This window comes from Anastrepha obliqua, chromosome 3 (genome assembly GCF_027943255.1).
Source record: "Anastrepha obliqua isolate idAnaObli1 chromosome 3, idAnaObli1_1.0, whole genome shotgun sequence".
Lineage (NCBI taxonomy): Eukaryota > Metazoa > Arthropoda > Insecta > Diptera > Tephritidae > Anastrepha > Anastrepha obliqua.
In genome coordinates this window covers 77024489-77049924 of record NC_072894.1, presented here as the reverse complement: position 1 = coordinate 77049924, position 25436 = coordinate 77024489, and the positions used below count along the sequence as shown (strand labels likewise).

The 25436-nt window shown below is 34.8% G+C and overlaps 1 protein-coding gene across 2 annotated transcripts in view; it reads left to right on the top strand.

Annotated features, from left to right (window-relative positions):
* The window catches only part of LOC129240795 (band 7 protein AGAP004871), a 150235-nt gene that overhangs the window by 58071 nt on the left and 66728 nt on the right, over positions 1 to 25436 (top strand). For both annotated transcript variants that reach the window (XM_054876786.1, XM_054876787.1), the window contains exons 2-4: positions 10902 to 11011; positions 11536 to 11608; positions 18235 to 18317. In XM_054876786.1, coding sequence (XP_054732761.1) covers positions 10902 to 11011; positions 11536 to 11608; positions 18235 to 18317 — 266 coding nt within the window. The remainder of the gene's footprint in view (positions 1 to 10901; positions 11012 to 11535; positions 11609 to 18234; positions 18318 to 25436) is intronic.

Sequence of the window (25436 nt, the reverse complement as noted above, 5' to 3'; positions counted from 1 at the left end):
CAGAGTTTGGCAGAAGCGTCATTCCTAAGTACTTCGCAGTTTTGAAGTATAGAATTTGCGTGCCTGATATGTATATAAGACGATATTGATTTTTTTTAGAGGCGAAATCTATATGAAGGGATTTTGTTTCGTTAAGATTTACTTAACTGACTTGGCTTTGAAGTCCATTCTGCGATTTTGTTAACATCTTCCTAAAGTTTGCAAGTGGACTGTGCTTTATCATCTCCGATTGCTGAATTGCACGTATCGTCAGAAAGAGTAACTGTAGTGAAAAATCACTATTTCTTCTTTTCGATTGCTTCTTCTATCACCTTTGTGATCCTATGCACTTGTTCAATTGTTGAGTGATTTGCTTGAAATCCGAACTGGTGAGTAGGAATAAAGCGGTTGTTGAATTGAAAAAGAAATTGCTTTTTAATTGATACAAAGGTTAAAAAACTGCTATTACAAAGTAGAATTCAGCTTCAAATAAAACATTTGCACAAATTTTGAAACAAAAGCTAGAAAAAATAAATTGTTTTAGATTTAGAAATTTGTTACATAAATCCTCCTATTTGAGGCGTGCCTATTGACGTTTTTTCATAAATGGAGGCACTTTCAGTTCTAATCCTACTCCAAACGTCAGATATTTTTTTTATGAGGAGCTTTTTCATGGCAGAAATACACTCGGATTTTTTTTTTATTTAGTAAAAAAGTTATTTAAGAACAAAATCCGATGATTAATTTTGTGCCACCTTGTATATAATGCATATACTATTTGCCCTTTATTTTACAAATATTTTCAGCTCCAAAATATTCACCTGCCTCTTACAGGTCGTCGCATAGTAATTTCTCATTGCGATATTTTCTACTAGTCACTAATAAGGACTAAGGACTGCTGCCTGAATACTGCCACTAAAACACTCAAATATGGTGTGAAGGTCTAATCAATTAAGTTTGCTTTTATTCCGCATACTTTTTTGATTAACAACGTGCATTTATTAAGATTCGTTAAGATTTACTTAACTGACTTGGCTTTGAAGTCCATTCTGCGATTTTGTTAACATCTTCCTAAAGTTTGCAAGTGGACTGTGCTTTATCATCTCCGATTGCTGAATTGCACGTATCGTCAGAAAGAGTAACTGTAGTGAAAAATCACTATTTCTTCTTTTCGATTGCTTCTTCTATCACCTTTGTGATCCTATGCACTTGTTCAATTGTTGAGTGATTTGCTTGAAATCCGAACTGGTGAGTAGGAATAAAGCGGTTGTTGAATTGAAAAAGAAATTGCTTTTTAATTGATACAAAGGTTAAAAAACTGCTATTACAAAGTAGAATTCAGCTTCAAATAAAACATTTGCACAAATTTTGAAACAAAAGCTAGAAAAAATAAATTGTTTTAGATTTAGAAATTTGTTACATAAATCCTCCTATTTGAGGCGTGCCTATTGACGTTTTTTCATAAATGGAGGCACTTTCAGTTCTAATCCTACTCCAAACGTCAGATATTTTTTTTATGAGGAGCTTTTTCATGGCAGAAATACACTCGGATTTTTTTTTTATTTAGTAAAAAAGTTATTTAAGAACAAAATCCGATGATTAATTTTGTGCCACCTTGTATATAATGCATATACTATTTGCCCTTTATTTTACAAATATTTTCAGCTCCAAAATATTCACCTGCCTCTTACAGGTCGTCGCATAGTAATTTCTCATTGCGATATTTTCTACTAGTCACTAATAAGGACTAAGGACTGCTGCCTGAATACTGCCACTAAAACACTCAAATATGGTGTGAAGGTCTAATCAATTAAGTTTGCTTTTATTCCGCATACTTTTTTGATTAACAACGTGCATTTATTGTATATATTAACATATGTACATTAGGGAGTATTGGCATATTGGTGGTCGGTATTGGTATATATGTATATACATATGTCCTGATAGACCATTGTAAAAAAACTTGAGAGTAAAAACATCGATGTTATCTGTTTACATGATTTTCAGTGGAAGTGGACAATTTTACAATATATGTGGCATTCAAGTTCTACAATTCTGCGGTTTAAAATAACACATGGGTTGACATGTCAATAGCAAAATTTAACATGGTTTTATTTGTACATATCTCCTTGCTCGCACACACGAGGACATAACATACATAAATACATATAATAAATATGCGTAAATGTAATATATGGAAATTTCACTGAATCCCATGTGACTCAATGCGTCAATCGACTTTACATTAAATGTATTAGAAATTTACGAATATACAGTGCCACATATTCGTATAAACGCACTCTTAATTCTAATATTGCACGTACTACATTCTTTGTGTTTTCTCAATGCATTGCTTTTGTTGTTATACTTAAATCGTTGTATTATAAATATCATACTAAAAACAAGAAAACACTCGTATAAACGCATTAACTTAATTTTTAGTATAGATATAGTACGGAACTTGTAATAAATAATGGGTCCTCCGTTTTTAACTTCAATAATACATTTTGGCATTAATTTCACAAAATTTTGCAGCAATGTACGCGTGAAATCTTCCCAAACTCTAGTAAAATCTTATACTAGCGTCCTTGCGCTTTTTGTCCATAAATTTCGTGCGATATGCACCCCTAGACGTTCTCAATCGGATTTAATTCGGAACTGTATACATTCCACTTCATAAGCGGAAACGTGAATAGCAGCGTTATTTGTTGGAAAATGCTGTCTTCATTCTTTTTATCATCCAAAAATGAGTATCGCCCGATAAATTCGTGTATATTTTAGAACTAGTTTTGTTTGACACATAGCAAAAATTTGCTTTTCCTCTTGATAAAGGTTCCACACTATAACGTTGCCACCACCAAATTTTATTTTAGTCATACGTACATCGTTGTTACGAGTACGCAAATCGTACCAATAACAAATGTCCGAGTGTGGATCATCTATGTTGAATTTTTTGACATCGCATTGACATTGCATATGTTTTTTTTTTAAGTATAGTATCTTAAGAGTGTACTGAGAAATTTCCATGTGGAAATTCCCAATGTTACATATATCTTCTACAGCCCATTAACTAACGGAGCGATCCGCGCTCCTGTACCACACGCTTTAAACTCATTTTTCTCGAAACTACTTTTGCCGACACGGTCTGCATGATAACTCATACAGTTTTTAATATTTTTAATGCGGTTTTTTTAAAGTACTCGAAAGTATTTTTCTATAGTGTGTCCAGCCGGATTTGTGATATTTTTATTAAAAAATTGTATTATATAAACAAAAATTAAAGTATGACATTTATGACACAAAACGCATATTTTTTAAAACGCCGTAAATTGCAAAATTTTTCGAAATTCAAAAATGCGGCTCGACAGACTTTAACTACAATTTTATTTTACAATAATTTTTTTACTTTTTACAGACCCATCAATATATCAACGAGAAATGATGCAGACCATGGAGCAACTTTTTTTTTCATTGTACTTTGAGTCACGTGATTTTTTATATACTAATATTTAGAAAGAAAAATTAAAATATATTTATTTTTTTTAATTTAAGTACTAATAAACTATGTATAAAATTTTTTATTTTTATTTCTACTGTTATCCATTCTAAAAGCAGTTTTTATTTTAGCACATTTTTGGCGCTGCTGGACGTATGTAACCCCTTAATGTGTGCGATGTGTCTAGTTGTCACTAGTTTATTTGAGTCGAATTTAAAAAACTTTTCGTCGCTTCCTTTTTAATTTGATTTATTTGGTGGTTCGTTAGTTTTTTATTGCATTTCTTTGTTTTGACTTTCTCACGCCATAATTTTTGACTTTTTTTAAAAAAGATGCGTTGAGAAATGAGAGAGGAGGTTGTAAAGCTAAAATAAAGAGTGCGTTTGTACGAATATGTGGTACTGTATTAAGCAAACACGCGCCACTGATGTTATTACCATTTTCGTTTTTACTGGTGCTGCCGTTTCTTTTAGGTTTGCTTTTGGGTTACTGAATTAACATCGACGTCAGTTGTGGAAATCATGTTAACGGTGCTCGAACATTCCATTGATATATTTTATAAAAGGAATGTATGTAGACTAGGGATGCCAATCCCGGTATCTCAGGAATTTTGAACGAGTTTTTTAAGTAACGAAAACGGGATGTTCGGGATTTCTAATTTCTTATGAAACGGAGACAAAGAAATTTTCTTTTGCAGCAAAATGAAACAACATTAACTTAAGCCTTTTAGTTTTAGTTTTAGATAACTTTGAAAGCTTTCCTCTTCATTTTCATACAGTGGCTCCGTGGCATACTAAGAGGCTGAATAAAAGTTGAGAATCTAAAGAACAAATACTATTAAAAATATAATTCTATTAATGGCCAGATCTTTCATGAAACATATCGTCATTATATGGAAGAATTCAACTGTCTGGATACATTTTTACCCGGAAATTATATTCTTAATTTTGAATTAAATATTAAATCTGATCCAAAGGCCTTATGGAATTTCATTCAATCGAAAAAGTATGTTCCATACTTCCATCACCAATTTTTCTTAACGAGAAATCTGCGTGCTCTACACCGGACGCAGCTAACTTATTTACTGATTTTTTTTAGTGGAAGTATGCTTCCGATTAGTTGGTCGCCGCAGCTGAATGGATTGGTGCTCGACTACCATTCGGAAGTGCCTAGGCTCGAATCAAATGAAACACCAAAATTATAGAAATGCTTTTTCTAATAGCCGGCGCTCTACGACAGGCAATGGCAAGCCTCCGGGTGCATTTCACCCATAATAAAGCTTTTCGCAAAATATCTGCGGTTCCATTTGTGGAAAGAAATCATACTTCTAAAACGAATTCTGATGTCCCCCAATTTGGGTCGAATGAAAAATCCCACTTTGACCCATTTAGAGTGCTCCAATCGAGTCCAAATGTATGACCGACCCCCACTAACTTTGGACGGCCGATCCACCCATGCCAGTGGCACACCCCCTGGAACTCACTATTTTTTTACCTTTACATGAGAAAAGAAACTAAAAAGTTCGACCCAAATTGGGGGACATCAGAATTCGTTTTAGAAGTATGATTCCTTCGGCAAAGTTTCTTATTTTGATCCCTAGAATATGATTTTCACAGAGCAATGAGCGATTTTTTGCCTCCCCACAAATCGACCCGGCCTAATATATATATATATATATCTCAACATAAGGTTTTGGCTGCCAAATTGACAAAGTTTCCAATATGATGTTGATCGACAAACTCGCTTTCCTGGATTTTCGCTCCACTTTTTGCAATGACTTTAAATATACTTGAATCTGAACATTTTTTCGCAACTTCTGGCATACCATAATGTGCTATTTTGTTCTTGGTGCCTGAGATCACATCTTTCATTAAATAAAAAAGAGGTTGTCTGCAAAGTCGGTTTACTGACGATAGTTTAACGTGATAACGTCATAAGAAAATACTGATTGAATGGTTGCATTTTTCAAAAGAAAATTTTAATTTTATTTGTTTGATACATATTTTGTATGGATATAGAGAATGAGTTAACATTAACATAACATAACATAACATAACATAACATAACACAACACAACACAACACAACACAACATAACATAACATAACATAACATAACATAACATAACATAACATAACATAACATAACATAACATAACATAACATAACATAACATAACATAACATAACATAACATAACATAACATAACATAACATAACATAACATAACATAACATAACATAACATAACATAACATAACATAACATAACATAACATAACATAACATAACATAACATAACATAACATAACATAACATAACATAACATAACATAACATAACATAACATAACATAACATAACATAACATAACATAACATAACATAACATAACATAACATAACATAACATAACATAACATAACATAACATAACATAACATAACATAACATAACATAACATAACATAACATAACATAACATAACATAACATAACATAACATAACATAACATAACATAACATAACATAACATAACATAACATAACATAACATAACATAACATAACATAACATAACAAATTACCCCGTATTAAAGCACTTATCAACAGCTTTCATTTGATACCCATATTGTACATACACAACCAAAGGTTACCCGGGTCCACGTTTTGACCTATATCTCGAGACCCCAGTCACGGAGCGGCATGAAAAATATTCTGTACTAAAGCATTCAGCAACAGCTTTCATTTGATACCCATATTGTACATACACGTCCGAAGGTTACCCGGGTCCACGTTTTGACCTATATCTTGAGACCCTATCTACCAATAGGTATCCAAACTATGCGGAAGTCATCTTCAATACCTCCTTAACAATGTGTGTAAGTTTGGTTTAATTCGGTTCAAAGTCACGGTGGGTCCACGTTTTGGCATATATTTCGAGACCCTAGTCATCAATAGGTATGAAAATTACCCCGTATTAAAGCACTTATCAACAGCTTTCATTTGATATCCATATTGTACAAACACATTCTAGGGTCCACGTTTTGGTCTCTATCTCGAGACCCTAGTCACGGAGCGGATGGAAATACTCTGAACTAAAGCATTCACCAACAGCTTCCATTTGATACCCATATTGTACATACACGTCCGAAGGTTACCCGGGTCCACGTTTTGACCTATATCTTGAGACCCTATCTACCAATAGGTATTCAAACTATACGGAAATCATCTTCAATACCTACTTAACAATGTGTGTAAGTTTGGTTTAATTCGGTTCAAAGTCACGGTGGGTCCACGTTTTGGCATATATTTCGAGACCCTAGTCATCAATAGGTATGAAAATTACCCCGTATTAAAGCGCTTATCAACAGCTTTCATTTGATATCCATATTGTACAAACACGTTCTAGGGTCCACGTTTTGGTCTCTATCTCGAGACCCTAGTCACGGAGCGGATGGAAATACTCTGAACTAAAGCATTCACCAACAGCTTCCATTTGATACCCATATTGTACATACACATCCGAAGGTTACCCGGGTCCACGTTTTGACCTATATCTCGAGACTCTATCTACCAATAGGTATCCAAACTATACGGAAATCATCTTCAATACCTACTTAACAATGTGTGTAAGTTTGGTTTAATTCGGTTCAAAGACACGGCGGGTCCACGTTTTGGCATATAATTCGAGACCCTAGTCATCAATAGGTATGAAAATTACCCCGTATTAAAGCACTTATCAACAGCTTTCATTTGATACCCATATTGTACATACACATTCGAAGGTTACCCGGGTCCACGTTTTGACCTATATCTCGAGCCCTATTTCCAAAATAAAATATAATCCATGTTACTCGTGATGTAGCTTTCGAATGGTGAAAGAGTTTTTAAAATCGGTCCAGTAGTTTTTGAGTCTATTCATTACAACCAAACAAACAAAGTTTTCCTCTTTATAATATTAGTATAGATATGGTAAATATTACCATACATTTTTTCCTTCATATATAATAAAAAAATTAATAATAATAACATTAAAACAACAGGTATTATTAACAAACTTGGTTTTATTTTAAATTCTTCAAGTATATCAAATTAATAATAATCAATAAGAAGGCATATGCAAATACAAATACGTGAATTTATATATGTACATATGCGCATATACATACATATATACGCTCACTTGAGTAGGGGAGAGCAAGATGTCGAACGTTGCCGTTCGTTTGCTTTGTTTGCTTTGTCGTTCCTGCCGCGCTTTCGCTTGCAGTTCATTCAATGCAATGAGCAAGGTAACACTAATATGAGCAAGGTAACACTAATGAGCAAGGTAACACTAAAGAGCAAGGTAACACTAATATGAGCAAGGTAACACTAATGAGCAAGGTAACACTAAAGAGCAAGGTAACACTAATGAGCAAGGTAACACTAAAGAGCAAGGTAACACTAATATGAGCAAGGTAACACTACTGAGCAAGGTAACACTAATGAGCAAGGTAACACTAATATGAGCAAGGTAACACTAATGAGCAAGGTAACACTAAAGAGCAAGGTAACACTAATATGAGCAAGGTAACACTAATGAGCAAGGTAACACTAAAGAGCAAGGTAACACTAATGAGCAAGGTAACACTAAAGAGCAAGGTAACACTAATATGAGCAAGGTAACACTACTGAGCAAGGTAACACTAAAGAGCAAGGTAACACTAATATGAGCAAGGTAACACTAATATGAGCAAGGTAACTACATATGAACAGTAATGAGCAAGGTAACGACACATTTTTTCGTGCGTGCAGCCTGTTAAATCGAATTATAAGACGTTATCACGTCAAAAATAAAATGCATTAATGTTTCTTTTTCAAAATCACTCAATTTATTAAAACTTCAGCACAACTTATCTGGATGTAACTAGCAATCCCATTAAGAATACAACGATCTTGGTGTTATTTTTTATATTCATCTCATATTTTCACTCATCACTCATATTTTTGTCTTTTCAAAGGTATGCTATTCTTGGGTTTGTGGTGCTTTATACCCCTTTTATTTGCTCGCATCTGGAGTATGCTGCAGTAATCTAGCGCCCTTTTCAGCGCGTGCAGAAAGTGTTTCTTTGCCTTACGTTTATTGCATTTCTCGAATCCTATACCTTCGTACAGTGCACGCTTAGCCCTGCTCAATTTAAAATCACGCCATCAAAGAAGGTCAATATTATCTTAAACCTTTATTTTTTGCATTATTCAATGAATTTCTGACAGTCAGTCACTTTTTGAAATAATACATTTTAATGTTTTGCGGAGGTATCTCCGTGTTTCGTTGCTTTTCTAAGCAGATAATGCTAGAAAGAATTATGCGCGTAATGCAATGGGAAGAGCTATTTGCGAATTTAACCAAATCTCAACACCTGTCGATCGTGATTTTTCTTTGCCTAATAAAATTTGTATTAATAATATTAATCACCGAAATAATATAAGAACAAATAAAGTTCATAGCCAAAAACATTTTATGTAAGTCTATGACAAAAAATATCAAGTGCTTCGATAAAAATATTGAATTGCAGCTCATCACACGTAGTGTTGCAAGGGCGACCCTGTTAAAAGACAACCCTCGTATACTTACAAAAAACATTCCACTTTATCACAATAGTCAAATTAAGAGTTTAAACTATTATATTATACTCAAACTTGAATTTTCTTTATTTATGCGCATTTACACTAGGCTGGGTATATAACCAGCTGAATGCTATGGCAGCCAGTGCTTTAGTTTGCAAGAGTTACAATTGTTACCATTTTAAATAATTAAATATCCACCATCGTAAGCTACATTCCCATAAAAACATACCGGGACTAGTAAAACAGGAGCTGAAAGAGAGATGAGTTCGGCGACTGATAGCATTGTACAATTGCATTATTAGTAAATGTTTAATAGAAATAAAGGTATTTACTTATATACAATAATTTTTTTTTAATATTTGCTCGGAAAATATTGAACTTATCAACTGTTGCCCATCTGAGATAGCCTTCATGTATATTTTATTTTGCAATAAAAAAATTATATTGGACTAATTGCTTTTCATATAGGGTCTAAGTTTATGCAGTAAAAGGAAATACACTAAAAATATATTTCTTAAAAATATACAAAAACAAAGCTTTGCAGGACTAACTGAAATTTTTATGTGAAATAAGAATTACATTATTGACTAGAAATACATTATTGATTAGTCTCCATCATCGTTCCATGACGTTCTAGTCCGTATCAGGATTTAGTTTCCTCAATATCTCTACTCAATTCTCCGCGATCTTCCGCGAGATGTTTCTAGGTATTCCTTTTTGCGCCCAAACTAAATCATCAATTCCCGCGGGCCTTCAGGAACTCGATATAGGATATTCTTCTTTAAGACAAATACCAGTAACGAGGCCTCGGACTCCTTAGCTAAGATGGGCTCAGAGCCCGTTTTGCCACTCCCTTCTACGGCCATCACAGCCACGGTTAGCAAATGGGTAACTACCACCCACAAGCGAGCTTGGCACGCTGAGAGAGGCTGCAGATGGACTAAACTGATCATATCCGATCGACTGTCGCAAACCCTTCTGTCATTAAACAGAGGGGAGTGCAGACGGCTGGTTGGACTGATGACGGGCCACTTTCTATGGGCAAAGCACATGGAAAGGTTGGGCATCTCAGACAGTGTACTCTGCCCAGCCTGTGAAGAGGAGGATGAGACGGCGGATCACTTCCTGTGTGTCTGCCCCGCCTTCGCTCGAATCAGGTTTGAGGTCTTTGGTACTGATGTGTTAAGAAGCGACCATCTTGGCTCCTTGGCACCACAAGATCTACTCAGATTTCTTCGGAGAGGTGCATTCATGGATTGGAATAGCAAAAAGAGGACGTCAGAAGATTGTTAATTTCCTTTCCTAATTTCAATGCCTTTCGAGGCGCTGAAAAAAGGCATTGTCGGCGAGTGGACCAAAATACCTGCAAGTCACATCCGGGCAGCTTACGATTATTTTCTGGACCATCTTAAGGCCATAGGAGAAGGCGGTCATATCGAGCAACAGTAAATTGATTCTTAATTTTGTATTATTTTCACACGTATTTTACTTTGACTCGAATAAAAGTAATTTTCTAAACTAAATTTATCGCCTTTGTAATTGGTTACACTTCGAGTGCAGGCCCATGTAAAGAAATAAATGCGAGTTCAAATATTCTGGCATTTGGCGAAAAAAGCATTTCATACAAATTGCATACATTTAATGGAATTATTCTTTTTGGAATTAATTAGGCAAATATTTTTCAGCACTATTACAAATTTCACTTCCATGGAACTTATTACAGATATGTATTTACTATTTTACTTACATATAAGCGAAAATATTTTAACATTACCCTTTTCGACCTACTCACTCACTCAATTAATTTTTCTACGAAATTTCATTTTACAGCCGATGAAGAAATTAGCGATAAGGCATCAACGTGTGGGAAGGTGCTGATATTCCTATCTCTTGTGCTTGTCATACTAACATTGCCGTTTAGTTTGTTCGTGTGCTTTAAGGTAAGTGGACGAAAGGGAAAAAATAAAGAGTACTTGCAAGTGTAAATGGATGTGTAATTGCAATTTATAATGTATGTGTGTGTGCTTGCAGTTGCTTAAAAATATGCATTAGAAACGATACATACAGACTTACATACATTTAATAGCTCATCAGTGACGCCGTTGGTTGTGCAGCAGTTAAGGCAGGCAATCAAAACTGCAAATCTGAAAATAAATGGAATAATAAATGATCTTTACACCTTCGAGTAGAGTGCATTCAGGCATCAGCAGCCAGCAGCCAACAACAAACAGCCAGAAGCCAGCTACAGCAATAGCAGCAACTTTGACAATCATTTATTTTATTGCTTTGCAATTCTAACTGTCTGCGACACTTTTGTTCAACCATCGCTGCAACTTACCTACTAACTGCGAGCAACCACGCCGCATTCGCACATTCGCACATCTATTCCTTTCATATAACTTTGTCATTTATGCTCATATTACTATATTTCTTCTTCTGCTTTCACTTCTTCTCTAAATTACAGGTAGTACAGGAGTATGAACGCGCTGTTATATTTCGTTTGGGTCGTCTTATGCAAGGTGGAGCAAAGGGCCCTGGTGAGTATGAGTACGGGTATAGGTTGAGTACTTAGCTTGGGTTGGGTATGCAATGTAGAAGCAGACGGCATAGGGCAGAACAGGTATGATATACTAACACCATAAGAGTAAAGAATACGCGATTTGAAGAAAACAAAAGGGACGTATTCAGGTATATATGTATACACATACTTGTATATGTAGCACACCAGTATGAAATCTGGAATATTGAGACCAAAAAATATATACTTTATTCTGAAACAAACGGAAAGCCCCAAAGATTGAAAACTACTGTCAGCAGAAATAATCCACTGGAATTTTTTTAAACAAATTGATATTTAGGCAATTAATATTTATGTATTTTCCGAATGAATGATTGGGGATTCGGCTCTTTACAACGAATTTTCAGCAAATCTGAAATCAATACAGTTTTGTAGAATTTTTTTTTTTAAGTAGTTAATTGAACTTTTTTTATATTTTTAATTTTCTTGTACAAGATACAATAGATTTACAATGAAAAAAAGTGAAAAACGATATTTAAATCTTTTGGCTTTTAATCTCACTTCTTTTATATACAAAAATAAAAAAAAAATTTCATTTAATAATTTGAAAAAAAGGCGCTGAAGTTGACCCTCCCGAAAAATTGAATTGAATTTGGCACTTTAAAAATCGGGTTTTTTCAGTTTTTTGATAAGAAAAATACGAAATAATTGAAATATTAATATGATTCTAGTACGGGCGATGGCCAGTGATGATGGGAACAGCATATCAAAATTTCAAACGATTCGGTTGAATAACTTTTTTTTTTTGACAACACCAGGCCGAAAAAAGTAGCTTTGAGATAATTGCGTTTAAAGTTTTGACCATTTAAATGCGATCATTGATGCCGCCGCGTAACGACTCTCACTCTAAAACGGCGGTAATGGGAATATCTTTCCAAAAATTTGACAGTATATTCTTAAAAGCCTATAGTTTCGAAATATCAAAAGAAAATCAATTTTTTTTTAATTCTAGGCCAGTGAGACCCCTTAAGTTTCATTTTACAATGTCAAAGAGGCAACCCTAAGATCTAAGAATGTGCACTCTTTATTGATTTAGAGAACCGTAATCAGTATGAATTGTTTAAACAAATAGAAACTTAAGCATTATTTACAGATTTTAAAACTTGCTATCAATAATAATAATTAATGACAGTATTATTGTACTTTTCAGAAAAAAAATAAATATGTTTAATCTTTTTTTTTTTTAATTAAAATTTACTTTTATAATATTATTTCATTGCTCTGAAATAATCATAATTCTTTGAATTTTAAATTCTAGATTCTAGTAAGTAATCATTTTTTACATTTTTTTGATTGGAAATAAAACACATTTCTTGAGCATTTTCCTCTCCGAAATAAAAATGAATTTCTGAGTTTTATGCTTTCGGCAGCTCGAAGACTCATCTCACTTCAGAAAAATAAAGTTAATAATTCGTATTTTTGATGAAGGGTTTAAAACTCAAATAACAAAAGTAGCGTCACTCCTAGCACAATAACTCTCAAAGTAATGAATAAAATATCATGAAATTTTTACATCTGTTTTTTTAAGGTTGAAAAAGGGGTGAATGCAAAAAACTACTGCTAACTATGTTTAAGGCCTGTGACTTTACAGCTCATGTGTTATATGTTCGAAGTTTCTGCGATTCGCGATTTGGAAGCTTTTGATTTCTATCATAGAGAACTTGAAGATATTGATTATTCACGGTCTCTGTTTTTAACCCCATTTCAGAGAGGAAAATTAACATACATAATCAACATTTTTCTTATCGACTAGCATCTCAAACTCTTCGTCGTTCTCACGCCTTCCTTTTTTGTCTCCCTCTTCTTACCTTCTCCCAAACACAAAATAATTACAAGCTGAATGCAACTCCAGACACAAATTAGCCTCCGTTTCTTAGCAGTAGAAAAAATTGTCAGAAAGTAAGAGGGTTGACTTATTTTCAAGCATCGATGTACTTCAAACTACATAAGAAACTTTCTGGTTTACTCAAGAAGACAAATTCCAGCCGAGCACATTTTCCACAGATTTATGAATTATCCAACACATATAGATACAAAAAGAAAATATGCAAGTATGTGTGTGTACATATGTACATATGCACATATATTGTCATCGACAACTGCTGCCAATGCTGCGGCTGCAGGAGCGCAGTGGCAATTTGTGTTAATTGCAGCACTTGATCCAATTCTTCATCGTTTTCGAGGCGGTGCGAAGCAGCACAGTCAACTTTCGTTTGTGGTATAAAGTTTTGTTTGCCATCGCCTGAAACAGCAGTCGCTTCGCTCTGTCGCTTGCTGGCTTATAATAATGCATCTGTATGTTATAGTATGGCAGAGAAGTCATATGCCTTCATATATATATATGTACATTCACACGCAGTACATCCGTCGTTGCAAGTACAACTTTCTATATATTTCTATATATACATACATATGTATATGTGTATTTGTCTACAACAGTTGGCATTGCCTCGTGCGCGCATTGCATTTATTCACATAGCCTTTTGTTGTTCACCGTTCTGTTTCTGCTTTTACTTCAGTGGTGTTCACACAGCTGTGTTTCTTTCTCGCGTCCTTGTTGATGCGGATGTTGGTGTTAGTGTTAGTGTCGTTGCGAGGGGAGGTGCTGCAAAGTTGTTGTGCTCAATTGGCCACAAAAGCATAAATTGCGCACATTTAGTGTCAAATGTGAAATGGTAATTGTCCAAAGAAAGGTCGTAAGAAAGCTCAGAATGCTAAAACCATTTATTTAACACTTCTTTGTCTAATTAATTTTAATTGCATAAACTAGGTACATCTAATTATTTTAAAGTGCTGATACTATGTAAACATGTACCATGTAAAATTTGCTTTTTGAATCGGCTATAAAAAAAATCTAATCAATATCTTTTCAAACTTTTCTGTTTATTTTGAAGATTGAACATTGTCATTTATGCATGAAAAATAATATCTTTCAAATGACTGCTACGACTGGCTTTACAGTAGGCCATTCGATCAACCCAATTTTTAAGCACATTTTCGATTGTTTGGGCTCCAATTTCATGAAAAGCAGCTTCGATTTCGAGTTTTAAAGCATCAATCGTCTCTGTATGGTTCGCATAGCATTTGTTCTTAACGGCTTCCCACAAAAAATAGTCCAACGGGCTTAAATCACAGCTCCGAGGCGGCCAATTGATATCGGAATTTCGGTTTTTAAAAACGGTAGCCAAAAGTTCGAGTGTAACTTTGGCAGTGTGACAAGTTGCAGCGTCCTGTTGAAACTAAATGTCGTCCATGTCATCCTCTTCAATTTTCGGAAACAACTCGTTGAGCATGTCACGGTAAGACTCGCCATTTACTGTATTCGCAGCTCCTCGCTCATTTTCGAAAAAAAATGGCCCGATGATGCTGCCAGACCAAAAACTGCACCAAACAGTGACTCGTTATGGATGCATTTGCTTCTCTACATAGAATACAAAGAATGGAGAACAATGAGTAAACACTTTTTTCTTTCAAGTATTTTAATAGAACAATCATGCGTCGTCCTTTTTGCATCCGACCTATAAAAGAACGCAACGAAATGTACAAATTACGTGGAATACAAAATGTTCTACTCCAGTTGATGTACCCGGTTTGAGTTGTAAATAAGAAAAAAACTCAACACTATTGTAAATGCGACACAAGAAACTGCTTGGGAAATTGGAGCTGAACGTTAAACTACCGAGGCGCATACATTCAAGGTGATACCATAGTAGTATAATATTTATTTGATTTTTATTTTCTCGATCTGGTAGTTTCACTACAAAAGTAATCTGCGTTTTCGTTATTGTTTCGTTTTTTTAACACAAAGCACCTTATTCCAAAAGCAAAATGCGTTCGAAATATAAAACATGTAAATACTCTTTGTTACCACCTTGTATGGTTTCGCCTTGAATAAAACGAAACGTCCAACTGCTGCATGCACCCATAAAACGAAACAAAATTGAGCAACTGCAAGTAAATATAAAATAGAGCCCATTTCAGATATTCCTTTTGCACGTGGGATGTAAGAGAGTGCAGCAATTGGGATCAGACAAACATAACATATTATATTATTTGGATACGGTTAGCGCTACAACTACTTATAGATATGAAAGTTAAACTTGAAAAACTTTCTCTGCACCGAAATAATTTGTCTGTAATAGCTATATCGAGATATTAAGAGGTGTTATTTTGATATCCAAAGAAAAATGTTATTTCTTTAATCTAAATGATCGGATGCTTACTTCATTTAAAAGAGGAAGGTATGCCGTTAATAGTGGAAAATAACATCAGGCAAATGACCACCACGACCACGCTTACAGGACAATATCCTTTTCATTAAATTTTCCAGAATTGCAAAGTGGCTACCCTATGTCCTCGATAGCCTCACGAATTCCATCTTTGACATCGGTGAGGTCTTGAATCGACCCTGGGCTGCTGGCGTAGACCTTCTCTTTCACGTAGCCTCAAAGAAAAAAGTCACAAGGTGTTAATGGTTGCTTGTGTGGTGTCAATGGTTGCTTGTGTGGCACGTAGCGCCGTATTGTTGAAAATAAACGTTGTCCAGATCAATACCATCCAATTCCGGACATAAAAAATCGTTAATAATCTCTCGATAGCGCAATCCATTCATTCATAACACTTGTTATTGGAAAACCCTTTATAAATCTTAAACATCTAAAATTTATAAATTTGGGTAGCAGTTAGATTTGACTGTAACTCACTTAAAACCCGCTTGGTAGATGTGCAATATAATACCCAAGCCCATACACAACTCAAGCCTTTAAAACTATTTATCTCACACTTTGACGAAAAACTTAAAGAAAAATTTACAATTTAATTGTATTGAGAAATTTTTTTTTGTGTCAGGTCACACACAAGATAAAATAAGTACAGACTGTCTAATGAAAGCGTTATGTTAGAAATTAGTTATGTTAGAAATTTAGGAAGCACGCGTTGTTTGTATAAAATTAGTTCCACGCATGAAAAACGGTCTGAAGCAGTGTTCTTTTGTACATATTCTTTAGGTCCGTGTATGGGTCCGTGTATGTGCAGCAAAATATTTCAAGGACCCGAAGACGTTGATAATACATATATAATTGGAGCATACCCCCCTTTTCTTGGGTGTTTGGCTGTGGTCTTCTTTCTATTTGTGGCGTGCGTCTTGATGTTGTTCCACAAATAGAGTGACTTACAATTTTAAGGCCACTCCGAATGGCAGATATTTGTTATGAGGAGCTTTTTTTCAGGGCAGAAATACACTGGGGGATTTACCATTGCCTGCCGAGGGGCGACCGCCATTAGAAAAACCTTTTATTCATTTTGGTGTTTCGCAGCGATACGAACCTACGTTCTCCGAATTTCGAATGGTAGTCACGCAGCAACACATTCGACTACAGTGCCGAAAAAGCCGATCTTAGCGTTGGACGAAACCAAAGGATTTTTATGGAAAAGTGGTGTTAATTTATCCATAAGTACGAGTCGAGGATGGTTACATGCAGAAGACCTCAAATTTTGGAGCATGGAATTCAATTGAAAACACCGCTGCGCTCATTATCACATATTAAAAATCGACTTGCACGGACTAAGGCGACTTCAGAAAGAAATTGGGCAAACGTAATATTAACAGGTGAATCTTCATTTTGGGCAAATAGTTCCATCTGTCGGTCCTAGTGTTCTTCTGACAATCGATAACTTCAACGGTTAAGGTTCATGTTTGGTGCCGTTTCTCTGGAAAGAAATTTGTATTTACCAAAAAACTTCGCTACTATCAGCTGCGATTTTTCAAGGTAACCACTATCACGAATATCGCAGCCGAAGTTGTATAGGGCAGAAACAGCAAAATGGGATGGATATGTTGGATTGGCCCTCACAGTCACCTGATGCCAATCCTATTGCAAACGTTTGGACAAGAGTTAAGTACTCAAAATAAAACAAATATGGATGATCAAACAGTTATCAATACAGATTTGACTGATTTGGAGTGGATTACCTCTACAACGTGCGCAGAAAATGATACAACGTATGAATGAAAGATGCGGCCGCCGTAGCCGAATGGCTAATTGCGTGACTACCATTCCGAATTCAGAAAGAACATAGGTTTGAATCTCCGTGCACGAATCAGCAAAATGACAGTAAAAGTTTTTTTCTAATAGCGGTTGTCCCACGGCAGGCAATGACAAAACATTCGAGTTCATTTTTGCCATGAAAAAGCTCTTCATAAAAACTCTCTGCCATTCGGAGTCGGCTTTAAGCTGTAGCTCCCACCATTTGTGGTACAACATCTAGACACATGGTATGTGCAGTCATTATAGCCAATGGTGCTAACTGTACATTTTATTGAATAAATTTGCTTATTATGATATAAATATTATAAACCGACACAATGCAGTTTGCTAGAATTGAATTGATCAAATAGTTCCCTAGTGTTGGGACCACGCCATTTATGCAGACTTTAATTAAATAAGTAGAAATATGAACGAAAATATTAGAACTAGGGGATTTATATTTGTTCAGGTGCGGTTAAATCTCAATTCGCACTAAGGCTCCTCCATTAAATCTGAATAAAAAATTTGAAATTCATTCTACTTAATTTTCCTTTTACAGGTATCTTCTTTATTCTGCCTTGCATTGACTCGTATGCCCGTGTGGACCTACGTACACGCACTTATGATGTTCCACCACAGGAGGTAAGTTTGAAAAAGCCTCAAAACTTCACATTCACCTCCAATGCTTTCATATCACTGATAGTGATTATGCGGTCTATGTAGTTGCAATGCAAATGTAAGTCGTTTTGTGAAGATTAAGTCATTGTTAAATTTTAAAACGTAACTCACTTGCGAAAAGTTAATATTTAATTATTTTTTTGATTGAAAACAAAGAGGAAAAATAATTAAATTTTACTGAAACGGCAAAATAGCAAAATTGTTTGTAAAACATGTAAAAAACTCATGTGTACACGCACACACGCATACACACAGCCACGCATACAGACGAGCGAACACGCATTTTTATGTACAGCTACATATCAAAAGAACGACAACATTTTACGAATTGCATATTTATGACCGGCTTCATTAAATGTTACTCATACGCCACCGTGTAGGAGTTTACACTTTGTATGGTAAATATTTTTTATTTACATGTTACTCATACGCATAAACACCACATACAAGTGCTTACCAAGGGAATTTGTTTTAAATTTTAAGTTTTTGTACATTAAGGCTAACAACAGAAGTTTAAGATAATTCTAATATTCACATTGCCGCGTTGCTTAGTTGTTCTTTTTTTATTATTATTATTTATAACAAAATTTATTTTAATTGCTTCAATAAGTAACTTCTTTGGAAAAACTGAATTTTCTGTTACGCTATTTATTTCCATTATTACAATTAAGTACTAATTTCTTTTTAAGAAAATAATAAATGTTATAAGTCGCGTTTTTATAAAAAAAATGAAGAAGTCTTATGCGTTTTAAAATGTTAATTTCTTTCGGCAACAAAAATTTTTAGATTTTTATATTCTTTATACCTTTAATAATTTGACAACGTTTCATATTTTCCATACGGCTTTCTACAACTAAGCAACAAGCGGTATGGTGATTATTTGCGCACTGTTAGCTAATATTATTTTCAGATGTGTTAAGATTGTTTTATGAATATGTATATACACATGCGCACTTACACATACACAGTCATTCAGTGCATGTCAGTGTGTTAGTTTCTGTGTTTCTTTCAAGCCTTTCCAGCTTGTTTGCGTCTATAAATTTCCCTTCCCTAAATAAATGTGTTCACATGATTGCTGTTGTTGTACAAATCAATATCCAATTCTTAATTAAATACAAAAATATTTTCAAGTATCTTCCGTTTACGACATTTCATATTTGTGAGTGAATGTTTTTATTTTTAATTAAAAGATCAAGTTTGCAATTTGTTTTAATTGTTTCAGCACTACATTTGGTATGTTTTGTACATCTTTTAATTTGATGCTATTTGTATTGTATGTACCCTGCAGGAGAGAATTACCAATTAAAACAGGTTATTAGATTTTAGGCAATTAATTAGCAGATATTCGTATAAATGGGTTTTATGAAGAAAACTCGACCCGTTAGTTATTTCAGCTTACATAAACAACTGACAAGTCTGCATTAACACCCCAGACAGATTTGTTATGTGTTTGGTGTAATTGGAAGGGAACCATAAACCCATCGGACCACAACATCAAATTGGATTATTACTTTAAGTAACAATCTGACTTCAAGAGAGGTTTGCGTCAAGGAGAACTTGCTGAAAGTTGAAATATAAGAAATTAAAATTTGACCAACATTGTTATCGAAAAATCCTGGCCTAGCGTTTTTTGTCTTAATAGCAAGTCATATAGTATTGAAATTTGTTTAGGCATTTTTTCTTTTTAAAGTGAACAAATAAAATTTTACTCTGCTCCGAATCGATCGTCTTGTTTCTTGTTTTACTTCTACCGTCTTTACAATTGACTTAAAGACCAAAGACTTAATATTCTATCCCTTTTGTTTTATATTTGCGTTAAATTTTTTTCTCAAAAATTTAAAAATATGAATGCATTTGTCTACTTCTTTCACTATCAAATTGTTAATTATCCCGTATGAATTTCCAAAAAAAAACATTAGTCCATAAAGTGTTTCTTTAAACTTATAGAAATCGTTTTTTTTTTTTTAAAGCAAAAATAGGCACAGGCTGTCACTATCCAATTATCATACTATGCAGAATTTCCTTTTATTACCAATTCTTTTGCGATATTTAAGTTTTTTCCATTTTTTCCCTCTGTAATAATGTCAGTCCTCTTAGGCAAATTTGAAGCGACTAACGAAGAAAATTATTAGATAAATAAGAAATTTGTGAATAAGCTAATGAAAATACCCAACTCGCGAAGAGTCAATCTATAGGTATACAAAAGGATCAGGTGATGACTGCATAAACGTGTACATGTATTGGGCGTTTTAAAGTAATAAAAATCAGAAATATTGTTGCAAATAACTTTTTTAGCAGGCTACTAGTTGCATAGTTCAGCCGGTCAGGTCAGTTTTTGACTGCTTTTCCAATAAATCTGGCCGCATGGCTTTAATGGTGGCTTGAATATTGCAATAAATCGATTGCTAAGTATACCGTATAGCAAGTCGCACCATCACATTGGAACCAAATGTTGTCAGGGTTGGTTGGTTGCTTCGTTTGAGTGGTGATTCTTGCAGAATCCAGCTAGCGCTTCCGCACCATTTTGTTGCCACATGCTCGTTACCAACTTGTTTAACGGTTATTTACGGCATACTATATACAGTCTGTGCGGTTCAGGAACCTGATTAGGTTGTTGACATCTGAGCCAGACAGTTGTTCGAGACTCTCGAACAGCGGTTTGCCCAGGGTTAACATTCTGTCCTTCTATAGGGTAGGGCATTCACAGAGGAAGTGGAAGATTGTTTCCTTTTTCTCCAGTTGTTTACAACTGTGACAGTATGTGTTGTGAGGGATGCCCATTTAGGCGGTTTGTTCTCCGATAGACCAGAAGCCATTTGTGACTGCTGTTAGTCTCCAGGCGTCCCGTCGTTTCATGTTGATCAATGTTGACGATTGCTTAAGGTTGTAGGTGGGCCATAACGTCTGCTAATTTTGCATTTCGTCTGGTCTCTCCATCTACGATCCGCGATTTGAAGGTATTTTAGGGAAATTGTACTCTTGACTGCACCTAATGGTGTGAATACTGATTCTGCAAGTGCGTTATTCATAGCAGATCCCTCTCTTGCCAGTTCATCTGCTTTTTCGTTACCTTCAATATTCCGATGTCCCGGGACCCAGATTAAGGTAACTTTATGGTGTACGCTCAAGGTGGTAAGGCTATTCCTACCTTGTTCCACCACCATAGATGTGGTTGTAGCTGAATTCAGTACCTGGAGACATAAAATTTGCCTTTCATATTTTTTAAATCTTTCCCCAAGTTTGATTTTTTCTAATTTTCCTTAAAAGCAATAAAATCTGAAATTATTTACGAATTCAAAAATGTTTCCCCACACAAACAATCAACTTGATTTTCAGAATCAGTGAGCGATTCTTTATCTGGAATGGATAGTGGCATGGGGGGACAAAAAAGAAATTTGCGAACCAGTGTGATCAGAGAGCGAAACAATTTGGCACCAGCTATGGTTGCACTATCTTACTACTGTGGGCAAAAAGTAAGGTGAATTTGGTTGTAAAATAAAAAATCTTTATTTATTCTTGTAAATAATTTCATCCCCTTCAAAATAATCCCCTCTCGATGAAATACACTTATGCCAACGATTTTTTCAATCCCCGAAACATGCCAAATAGTCCATTTCCGGTATAGCCATCAGCACCTTCTTCGATTCAGCTTTTATCTCCTCAATCGACTCGAAACGAGTTCCCCGGAGTGGTCTCTTGAGTTTTGGGAATAGCCAGAAGTCACACGGAGCCAAATCAGGCGAATACGGTGGTTGCGGAACGATATACGTGGAATTTTTGGCGAAATGGTCACGAAGAACGAGTGCAGTGAGACGGTGCATTATCGTGATGCAAAAACCAAGAGTTGTTGGCCCATAATTCTGGTCTTTTTAGACGAATTGCTTCACGTAAACGAGGCAAATAATATTCCTTATTAACAGTTTGGCCAGGTGGAAGGAATTCATAGTGCACCACACCACGAAAATCGAAAAAAACTGTCATCATGACCTTTATTTTTGAACGACTTTGACGAGCTCTTTTCGGTCTGGCCTCGCCTTTAGCACCATATTCGCTTGATTGGTCGGTTGTTTCAGGGTCGTAAGCATAAATCCAAGTCTCATCCCCCGTAATGATGCATTTGAGCTTGTCCTGATAGTCTGAAAGCATTGCTTCACACACATCAACGCGACGACTTTTTTCCAAGAAATTGAGAGTTTTCGGTACCAAACGAGATTTGACTTTTCGTAGGCCCAAATGGTCTTTCAAAATAATGGTTTTCACAGATCCTTCTGATATTCCGATCATATCAGTAAGGTCTTTAACAGTCAACCGACGATTTTTGAGCACTAACTCCTTCACTTTATTGACGTGTTGGCCATCTGTTGACGTCGATGGTCGTCCGGAGCGCTCCAAGTCATCAACACGTTCTCGATCCTCTTTGAAGTCTTTGTAGCGCTTATAAACATTTTTCTGCGACATGGTCGAATCACCAAATGCCTTCTGCGACATGCTAAACGTTTCCGCAGCCGAAATTTCATTCCGCAAACAAAATTTGATGGCACTTCTCTGCTCAATCAAATCAGACATTGTTAAAATCGAAAAATGCACTCTTTGTCGTTTGGTAAACACAAGCGTAAATATATTACTGATAATGACATTCACATGAAAGTTGGCCCAGATGTTATTAACAGTGCTGCGAACTCATGAAAAAAATAACTAGAGCGAAATTTTAATCCCGCGAAGTTTGACAAATAAATTCACCTTACTTTTTGCCCACAGTAGTACTTTCAATACTTGGCTTCTTTTGCCCTCCGAAATTCTGCAATTTGAATGGTGCAATTTGTTGGCTTAACCGACTCTTAGTTTTCTCAACTAACCTCTAACTTTAAAGGACAGTAAACGCGTAAAGCGCACTCTATTGGTAAGTTCAGAAAACGACCCCTCTAGAGTAACTTTTTTTTGTTTCAAACGAATTATAACCTTTGTTGAACTTCGCCCAGAACCACTTATTTCACTTTAATTGTTTTTTTTTAGCTTTGCATTAACAAGTTCATATTTTTAGTAGAAAAATGTCATATTTATTAAGATGTATTCCAAATCTGCAAATGCGAAGTAAAATTAATACTGTTAGGCTAAAATATTGGATTAAAATTTAGTGGTATGTCAGTTCCAGTTGTTTTGCTCCAAAGTCCACAGACATACACAAGCTACCTAGTGCAGAGATTTCGAGCCCATATTCTGTGTATCACTCCACCAGGAAAGTAACGTAAAAGTTTGAATCGAACTGCGTGGATAGGCATTCTGAATTTCATTTTTGGTCTTATTTTTATTTTCATTTTTATTTTTAATTTCACCTTTCGCTTTTGTATTTCAAAACCGAATTATCAATAATGGAACAAATTAAATTATTGCTTTTATTAACTTTTTTATTAATTTAGTTGTATCTTTATTTTGCTTAAACTATAAGAAATAGGCTATATGTGGCCTAGAACTGATTTTGCTTGTTTATACACTTTTCAAGCAGAGTAATTCTTTAGGGGCGGTGACATTGCCTTCGAACAATTTCCTCAGAACTTTGATTTCTGAAATATATAAATTTTTCCCAACAATTATGGCCAAAATGATAAATCTAAAAATGAAATAGTTTTGAGTACACGTAAAATTAAGTATTCATTAAAAAATATAGAGTTTGAAGCTATTTTAATACCACCATTGCACAAATTTGCTCCAAATAGAGAGTATTATGACCTGAAATTTTGTCTGGAATAAATATATTAGAATATTATCGTAATTTAATTAGCAGAGAAAATATTTTCAAGTCAAAGTAAACAACAAATTGTCATAGAAAAAATGAAAGATTACAACGCAGAGATGTCTAAACATGAACTATTTTCAAATTTTGATGTAGAAATTTTCATTCATGCAAACAGTCTCGTTTGAAAGCCTATAAAACGATCTATTATAGTATATGATTTTCCAATAAGGGCGGTTTGAATGAAACAAATTCAAGAATAGATTCAAGAGCTCCAGTTTTCAATGCTACATAGATCGCGCTGAATTTGAGCAAATGCCTGGATTATGTTGACTTTGAACGACACTCGGTCAACTGTGGCTTAAGGGTGTAGATTTGCGACTTCAGAAAACTCTACAAGAAGCATTTAGCTGGGCACAATTCATGATCTAGATGGCCAATTCACGTCACAACAAACTCAAATCGTTCATAATAAAGTTTTATCATTTTGGGGAAAAAATATTTCCTGTCATGCAGTTTATTACAAAACCCATATGCTAGAGCATAGAATGTGACTTTAAATCTCGTAGAGCTATAACATAACATCCTGTTTAAGTAGATATTACACTTACAACTGATTTTTCATTTAATTTGTATTCATCAATATTCCTGTATATGTATGTATGTGTGCTCACTTCTTGTGCCTTCACCTCAAAAATTTTGTTACCTTATAAATATCGTACTTTTTCTTACTACTAAATATATAATTACTATATACACCATCGCAAATGTATTGCATAAGGCTATCTCTTCTTCCTCTTCAACTACTCTTATTTTAATAATTCGAAATATTTTATACTACCCACTAAATGTGTTACTGTAACTGTTTTTAATGGATTATGCATATGTACATATGTATGCTTTGAGTTGATTTCCTCCCTTCGTTCCCGTTTTGGTTACACACATACACACAAACACTACAAATTGTTGGAGTTTTCCCTGTTTTGATACAAGCGTGAACGCTTTGGAAACCAATATTGCTTTTGAATTTTCCTTATATGTTTTGTAACTTGTTTTCGACAGCGTAGTACTACAAAAAGTACAAAAAAAAGTAAGAAATATTTGTGGTGCATTGTTGCGTGGAATGCACACTGACAGCGAGTTTTTCTTTTCATTTTTGCTTTTTGTCTTCTTGTGTTTGTGTGAGTGAATTTGTGCACCGATTCACAAGCTGCATGCTAAGACAAGAAAATCACATAAAAATAATCTGTAATGAAATTGCAAAGCAAACAAAGAGAGGATTAAAAAAACGAGTATTAAAAAAATCATAGCGCAGAAAACAGAAATGCCAAAGACACGGTGCAACGCATTGA